General features: G+C 49.6%; 1 protein-coding gene across 1 annotated transcript; it reads right to left on the reverse strand.

Annotated features, from left to right (window-relative positions):
* Window positions 1-668: 668 nt before the first annotated feature.
* Tnfsf9 (TNF superfamily member 9) lies at window positions 669-8,116 on the reverse strand. The gene is made up of 3 exons (XM_004866065.3): window positions 7,845-8,116; window positions 7,307-7,343; window positions 669-1,429 (listed from the first exon to the last, which is right to left on the reverse strand). The coding sequence occupies exons 1-3, from the start codon at window positions 8,088-8,090 to the stop codon at window positions 960-962; spliced, it is 753 nt and encodes a 250-aa protein (XP_004866122.1). The 5' UTR covers window positions 8,091-8,116; the 3' UTR covers window positions 669-959.
* Between the last annotated feature and the right edge of the window lie 395 nt (window positions 8,117-8,511).

Raw genomic sequence — 8,511 nt, forward strand, 5'->3', positions numbered from 1 at the left:
GTGGTTTCGCCTCCTGCTGCGCAAGCACAAGGACCTGAGTTCGATTCCAGATACCAAAAAAAAAAAAAGTTCAGTTGTTAAAAAAAAAAATTATAAGAACCAAGATACATCATGTAAAGGTACAAGTTCCCAATGATAAATGTAAATGTATTATATACCTAAAATGTACCAATAAAAGAATTTAAGGAAAAAAATTTAAAAACAGGGCTGGGGACTTACCTCAGTAGTTCCTCTGCCTGCCTCTCAAGTGCAAGGTTCTGGGTTCAATCTCCAGTACCAAAACAGAAAAAGAAAAAAAAATCTATAAAAGCCAGGCACAGTGGCGCACACCTGTCATCCCAGCACTGTGGGAGGCTGAGGTGCCAGGGTCAAAAGTTCGAGCCCAGCTGGGGCAATTTAGTGACTTAACAACACCTTGTCTCAAAATTAAAAACAAGAATTTCCTGGAGGTGTAGCTCAGTGGCATAGCACTTGCCTAACATGTATGAGGCCCTGGGTTCCAGGCTAGCACTGCAAAAGAGAAAAAAAGAAGAAGAAAAAAGAAACCTTGGCCCATCATCAGTAAGTCCTCAGTGAACTGCAAGAATGACTAACTCTCAGATGAAGGATGTTCACTTGCCAGATGCACACTTCTCCCAAGACACAGCTTCACACAGGGGGTCAGGGGGTATGTTCCTCATACATTAACATAAATAAAAATGTTTATTTGGGGTCTAGTTTTTTCAGTGATTCTCTAGCACCGGACTGGAACACAGCAAGGGGTCAATAAATAGAAGGGCAATACAATATATCAATATAAAGAACACTTTCTGAGCTCAGGCTCAGAATAAATACGTGGTAGTGGGGAGAGTCCTGGAAAAGGGGCGGTCAGCACAGGGGCCCCTGCCCAGCCCGTGAGGTCGCAGCCGAGGGGCTTCAAGAAAGGAAGGACAGCAAGTGGGGAGCACCCACACCAGGCATCACGTGGACAGGCGTCTGTCTGGGACGTCGGCACTCAGTCGAAAGAGTTCTAACTTGGTGGCGGGTTGGGTGGCGGGCTGGGCCAGCTGCCAGGCCTGGTGCTTGCTGCCCCCGGTGGGCAGGTAGACGCTGAGGTGGACACTGAGTCGCTGAAGGTCGGCCATCTGCAGCGGCTGGCAGCGGGAACCCTGGACTGGGAGTGAGGAGTAGGGCGAAAGGTCCACGGCCAGAGGGTGGGCGGTGGCCTCAGCTTGTGGCGGCTCCAGGTGTAGGGCCAGAGAGACCTTGCCGGAGTCCCTGGAGGTCGGCAACACGTGGCTCAGTTCCAGGTGTAAACAGACTTGATAGTGTCCAGCCTTCGCCACCACCAGCTCCTGCCTGTGTTCATCGTAGGTCAGGCCCGGGGACAGGTGCACACCTGCTATCCCTTGATGGCTGTACCAGCTCAGGGTCCCATTTCCCAGGGTCACTGCGGGAGGGAGAGAAGAAAGGAGTTGCTGAGGAGGAGAGGAGCACTGCAGACCTGAGCGTGCCTGGGGTGGCCTGGCTCTCAGCGGAAGCAGAGGAGACACATTAAGTGGGAAAAGAGGACAGCAGGGGAGGAGGAAGCCATCAGGAAGGGAAGGGACAGCAGGGAATAAGAGGTGATGGGCAACATCTGGGCTCTAGAAGGTAGAACATCACAAGGTCACCGAAAAGGAGGGCGCTTTAGGAGGCTGAGGCAGGAGGATCTAAAGTTCAAGCCCAGCCTGGGCAACTTCGTAAGACTGTGTCCCCAAATAAAAAATAAAAGCGAGGGCCAGGGATTTGGCTCAGTGGTTCCGGCACCTGCCTCACAAGCACAAGGTCCCAAGTTCAATCTCCGGGACCAAAAATAAATAAATAAATAAAATAATATAACCAAGGCTCAGTGTTGAGGCCCTGGGTTCAGTCCCCAGGGATGGAGGTCGGGGGCTCCTCCATAGGGAAATGAGGGGTGGGGAGAGGGAGTACTGAATGGAGAGCACTGGAGAGGGGAGGGGAGGGGAAAGAGGGGCTCGGGGAGACCAGGCAGGGAGTGGGGGAGGGGAGGCAGGAAGGGAGAAAGTGCAGGAGGAAGGACTGGAAAAACGGAGGGAGTAGGGTCCAGGGGCAAAGAAAACTCTTAGAAGAAAGGAAACAGGTCAAGGAGGAGAGGGTGGGGTAGGGAGCAGGAAATGGGAAAGGAGGGCTGCTGTGCGGAGGAGAGCACAAGGGAGGGTATGAAGGTTTCAGAACACGGGGAAGAAGCCAGGCGGTGTGGGCAGGCCTGTAACCCCGGCACTCTGAGAGGCTGAAGCAGGAGGGTTGCAAATTTACACTGAGCCCAAACAATTCAGTAACTTAGCAAGACCCTACCTCAAAAAAAATTTTTTTTAAAGTGCTGTGTGGGAAAAAATTGTTTTACCAGCTATTCATCAAAGGACTACTATCTAGAATATATAAAGAACTCAAACAAATCAGGCCTCCCGCCCCCCCAAAAAATCAGGCTCCTCAAATTTAAAGACCCAATCCAAAAACTGACATCTGAAATGAATAAACACTGCTCAGGTGAAGAAGTAGAAACAGCAAATAAATATATGAAAAAATGTTCAACATCACTAGTCATTTGAGGGATGCAAATTGAAACAATCCCCCCAAAAGAATAGCTTTTATCAAGAAATCAACCAATAACAAATGCTGGTGGGGCTATGGGGAAAAAGGAACCCTGCTCCACTGCTGGTGGGAGTGTAGACTGGTGCAACCACTGTGGAAATCAGTGTGGAGATTTCTCAAAAACTAAAACTAGAGGTTCCATTCGACCCAGCTATTCTCCTTCTTGGTATCTTCCCAGAAGAATTAAAAGCATCGTACCTCAGCAATACATGCACACCCATGTTTAGAGCAGCACAGTGTATAATAGCTAAATCTTGGAAACATCCCAAATGCCTGTCAACCAAGTGGATAAAGAAGAGGTGTTTTTTGTTATACAATGGAGTACTACTCTGCCATAAAGAAGGATGAGCTTGAGACATTTATAGCTAAAAAGATGGACCTTGAGACCATACTCTTAAGTTAAATAAATCAGACACATATGTTTAAATGCTACATTGTTTCTCTGGTATGAGAAACCAGAAGTGGAAATAAGAACTAAAATGTATAATAGATACTGGGAAATGGACAGAAAATGTTCAACCAGGAAAGGGAACAAGGAGGGAGGGAGACAGGAAAGAAGGAACAAGGGAAAAAAAGAGAAAATAGAAGGAAAAGAATTTTTTTTTTTTTTTGGTACCAGGGCTTGAACTCAGGTCCTTGCACTTGTGAGGCAGGCGGCGGAACCACTGAGCTAAATCCCCAGCCAGGAAAAGAAATTTTTAAAATTCTGAGGATGTGAAAACCAGATTAGGACTCAACTGAAACAGAAAACTAAGGCCAATCTCTAATGAACATAGATGCAAAAATCCTCAACAAGATACGGGCAAACAAAATGCAATAAATCATCAAAAAGGTCATACATCATCACCAAGCAGGCTTCATCCCAGGAATGCAAGGAAGGTCCAACACATGAAAATCAATACACGTAATACGCCACATGAACAGAAGCAAGAGCAAAAATCACAACATTATCTCAAGAGATACAGAAAAAGCCTTTGACAAAATCCAACATCCACTCATGATAAAATCCCCAAAGAGTTCAGGTGGGGTGGCACACATCTATAATCCCAGCACTCAAGAGGCTGAGGCAGGAGGATTGCTGTGAGTTCAAGGCCAGCTGGCCTGGGCTACATAGTGAGTTCAAGGCCAGGATGAACTACATAGTGAGACCCTGTTTCACAAAATTTAAAAACAAAACAAAACAAAAAACAGCAAAAGCAATCCTGGGTAACAAGAGCAAAGCAGGAGGCAACATAATCTCAGATTTCAAATTAGATTACAAAACTACAGTGACTTTAAAAATAAACAAGGGGGCCAGAGGATTTAGCTCAGTGGTTTCGGCGCCTGCTGCGCAAGCTCAAGGACTGGAGTTCCATCCCTGGTACCAAAAAAAAAAAAAGATAAAAAAGAAACAAGGAGGGAGGGAGAAAGGAAGGAAGGAACAAGAAAAAAGTGAAAATAGAAGGAAAAATGGAAACAAAGCTTTTGTACATAGGGAGGGGAGGGAACTTGAGGGGGGAAATGGTATAAAATAAAATAAAAGTTTTTTAAAAGACCTTGTCTCGAAATAAAAATGAAAAAAATAACATAAATAGTACAAAAGAAACACCATGGTACTGGCACAAAACCAGACATATGGATTGCTAGATCAAAATAAAAGGTGCAGGGTCGGGGATTTAGCTCAGTGGTTCCGCCGCCTGCCTCCCAAACACAAGGTCCTGAGTTCGATCCCTGGTACCAAAAAAAAACCAAAATAGAAGATGCAGAAACAACCCCAGCCACATTCAGCCATCTGATCTTTGATTAAGAGGCCAAAAACATACACTGGAGGAAAGATGGCCTCTTTAATAAATGGTGCTGGGAAAACTGGCTAAACGCGTGCAGAAGATTGAACTTAGACCCACTAAAATAAAATTAAGATAGATCAAAGACCTAAATATTAAAGCAAAAACACATAATCTGCTGGAAGATAAGATAGGTAAAAAGTCTTGAAGACATAGCGTAGGCAAGGACTTCCTGAAGAGAGCCCCAGTTGCACAAGAAAAAACCCAAATAAGAAAATGGGATTATATGAAATTTTAAAGCTTCTGTACAGCAAAGGAAACAACTAACAGAGTGAAGAGACAACTTACAGAATGGGAAAAAAAATTTTAGCCAACTACTCCTTAGAGAAGACTAATATCTAGGATACATAAAAAACTCAAAAATATTAGTCCTCCCCAAAAATAAAAGAGCCAACCAAAAAATGAGCAACTGAAATGAATAGACACTTCTCAGATATACAATAAATACATTTTTTTAAATGGACAACATCTCTGGCCACTGGAGAAATGCAAATTAAAATAACAGGGATTCCATCTTTATACCAGAAAGAATGGCTATCATCAAAAAAACTAGAGCCGGCGGGCATAGTGGTACATGGTAATTCCAGCACTCAGGAGGCTGCAAGTTCAAGGCCAGCCTGGGCTACACAGCAAGACCTTGTCTCAAAAAACCAAAAGAAAGGGCCAGGGATTTAGCTCAGTGGCACCACACCTGCCTCAAAAGTGCAAGGTCCTGAGTTTGATCCTGGGTACAAAATAATAATAATTATACTACTACTACTACTACTAATAATGATGATGCTGGCAAGGCTGCGGGGCAGGGGACTTTATACATTGTTGAAGGGCATATAAACTAGTACAACCAGGGCCAGGGATTTAGCTCAGTAGCACCGAGCCTGCCTGGCATGCGCAAGGTCCTGAGTTAGATCTCCAGTACTGGAAAAAAATAAAATAAAAGATAAAAATAAAAAACTAGTACAACCACTATGGAAATCAGTATGGAGATAACTCAAAAAACTAAAACTAGAAATTCCATATGACACAGCTATCCTCCTTCTAGGTACCTTCTCAAAAGAGTTAGACTTCATATTGCCTATAATCCCAGCACTTGGGAGGCTGAGGCAGGGGGATCACCACAAGTTAGAGGCCAGCCTGGACCACATAGTGAGTTCAAGACCAACCTGAACTACATAATGAGACACTGTCTCAAAAATAAGTAAATATATAATAAAAAATAAATAAAGACAGACATAGCCGGGCATGGTGGCATATGCCTGTAATTCCAGCACTTGGGAGGCTGAGCCAGGAGGATTGCTGTGAGTTTGAGGCCAGCCTGGACTATGTAGTGAGTCAAGGCCAGCCTGAACTACATACCAAAACTTTGTCTCAAATAAAAAAAAAAGACATCATATTACAATGATACATTCACACCTATGGGTTTTTTTGGTTTTTTTTAGTACCGGGGATCAAACTTGGGTCCTTGCACTTGCGCAGCAGGGAACGAAACCACTGAGCCAAATCCCTGGCCCCCACACCTATGTTTATAGCAGCACAACTCACATTAGCAATATCTTGGAAGCACCTTGTACGACCATGGCATATACACACAATGGAGTACTACTCTGTCATAAAGAAGGATAAACTTGAGTCATTTGTAGGAAAATGGATGCACCTAGAGACTACAATGTTAAGTGAAATAAATCAAACACACAAGCCTAAATATTGCATGATTTCTCTTATACAAGAAGCCCAAAATATGAAGAGCAAAATAAAAGATCATAAGAAATTGTGAGATAGAACTTTTGCAAATGGAAGAGAATCTGTAGATGAAGGGAGGGAGAGGAAGTGGAGGGCTAAGGGAAGTTAAGAGAATTAGAATGGGTTTACTTCATGTACTGCAAACATGTACCCATAAAAACATTTTTCAGAAAAAAATTGTAAAGGGCTGGGGATGTAGCTCAGAGCCAAGACTCTAGGTCCAATCCTCAGTACCAAGAGGGAGAGGAGGGGGCAGGGGAGGGGAGAGAGAGGGGGACTGGGGCAGATGGAGGAGGGAGAGGAGGAGGGAAGGTGATGGAAAAGGAAAGGCGGGGTGTGGCTCAGTGGCGCCGTGCCTACTTGGCAGTGGCAATCTCGAAGTCCTGAGTTTGGTCCCCCATACCAGAAAAAAGAGAGGGGCTGGGGGGAGAACTAGAAGAAAAAGAATGAGACTGGGAGCGACCCACCTGCTGTGGCAGAGCAGCCCTGCAATCCCAGCACTCTGGGTGCCAGAGGCAGAAAGATCACAGTTCACCCTCAGCCTGGCAAAGATAGCGATTTAGGGATTGGTTTTTTGAGACAGAGTCTCGCTCTGTGGCCCAGGCTGGCCTCGAAATCACGGCGATCCTTCTGCCTCATCCTTCCCAGTGCTGGGATGACAGGTGTGGGCCACCACGATCGGCGTCTGTCTCAAAATTAAAAAAACAAAACAAAACAAAAAAAGGCTGGAGATATCGCTCAGTGCAAAGGCTCTGGGTTCATTTCCCAGTGTGGAAAAAGAGGAGGGGAGGGGAGAGAGCGGGGAGGGGCGGGGAGACGGAGAAGGGAGGGGCGGGGAGAGGGAGGGGGGAAGGGGAGGAGAGGGGGAGGGAGGGGGCGGGGAGAGAGGGGATAGGCGGGCAGGAGAGCTGGGATTCCGGGGGGTGAGCGACCTCAGCCCCGACACAGGAGGGCTCTTAAGCGAATCAAGGTGGGGAAAGGAACAGGCGACACCCGGAGAGGTCGGAAAGGGGGGCGACGGCGATCAGCTAGGGGTCAGAGTCGGAAGGTCCCGGACCGCCCCTCTCCCCTCTCCGCCCCCAGCAGGCCCCTCTCTCCGGCCTGACGCTCACCGTTTCGGGCCAACAACCTGGCTGTCAGTTCCGGCTCCTGCGAAGAGAAGGAAAGGAGATCAGGGAGGGAGGGAGGACCCCACATCCTCATCTCCGGAACGGGGCCCCCGCGCTCACCCCCCCCCCGGGGCAGCCCGGAGCTCGGCGCGCAGGGAGCAGAATGAGAGAGTGGGGTTTCCCGCCGCCCCCAGGAATGGGGCCCCCTGGAGGCCGTGCGGAGAAGGGGGCACCCAACGTCCCCGGGAAAAAAGGAGGCTCCCAAGGAGTTAGCCAAGGAAGCCGGGGAGGGGGCGGCCGCCCGAGCTGGGGCGAGGGGGTCCCTGCGTCCAGGGTCCGGCGCACTGGATGCACGCGGGGGGGGGGTGCGTCCTCAGTGGGGCTCTGGAGCCCTGAAAGGTGGCACCACAGGACCGCGCCTCCCCTAGCCCGGCGTGCAGATGGGGGAGCAGTCCCCCACCCCAGAGCTGGGCGGAGAAAGCGGGCCGGCGGGGGCCGGTCCCCGGCGCAGGGAAGAAGGGCCCGGGGCGAGGAGTCTCACCTCCGTGGGTCCCGGCTGGACACTCGACGCGGAGCTCCGGTGGAGCCCCCGGCTGGGCGCGGGGCTGGCGCCCGGCGCGGCGAGGTAGGGAGCCACCACCCAGGTGCCGATCGCTGCGCCCCCGGCCACAGCCACCAGCAGCGCCGCGGCGCCCAGGCCCCAGCGGAGCAGGCGGCAGGCCGGGGAGAGCGGCGCGGACGTCCACGGGGCCTCGGGATCCGCGGAGAAGTCAGGGCGCGAGCTCATGGCCGGCGACAAGTGCGCTGCTCCGCCCCGCGCGCGCCTTTTAAACTCCCGTGAAGCCCCGCCCCCTACCCGTCCCCGGAAGCTGCGCTCTGAGGACCCGGACGGCCCTCGGGGATCCCGGCCACGCCCGCCGGTCCCCGTGACCGCCGGAACTTTCTCCTGGGCTGGTCCGACTCACTTTTCCCTTCCAGCCCCTCGGCTCCTCGGTTCCTCGACCCTCATTTCTTTTTTCTTTTTCTCTTTTCTTTTTTTTTTTGTTGGTACCAGAGATCGAACTCAGGACCTTGCGCTTGCGAGGCAGGCGCCGGAACCCCTGAGCTAAATCCCCAGCCGCGCCTTCCTTTCTCCCTACCCCACCCCCATTGGCACAGGCAGTCACGCGAGTTGCCAGGGACGATGACACACACCTGTCATCCCAGGA

Source organism: Heterocephalus glaber, unplaced genomic scaffold, assembly GCF_053883595.1.
Source record: "Heterocephalus glaber isolate CG9 unplaced genomic scaffold, H.glaber_assembly_v1.0 deba00001760, whole genome shotgun sequence".
Taxonomy (NCBI): Eukaryota; Metazoa; Chordata; class Mammalia; order Rodentia; family Bathyergidae; genus Heterocephalus; species Heterocephalus glaber.

What these genes read in the sequence shown, in the direction of transcription:
- Tnfsf9 (XM_004866065.3), bottom strand. Translation starts at nt 8,090, where the DNA reads ATGAGCTCGCGCCCTGACTTCTCCGCGGATCCCGAGGCCCCGTGGACG. An exon ending in TCCAGCCGGGACCCACGGAG is followed by an intron (nt 7,344 to 7,844) that starts GTGAGACTCCTC and finishes TTCTCTTCGCAG; the next exon opens with GAGCCGGAACTGACAGCCAG. An exon ending in CAGGTTGTTGGCCCGAAACG is followed by an intron (nt 1,430 to 7,306) that starts GTGAGCGTCAGG and finishes TCCCTCCCGCAG; the next exon opens with TGACCCTGGGAAATGGGACC.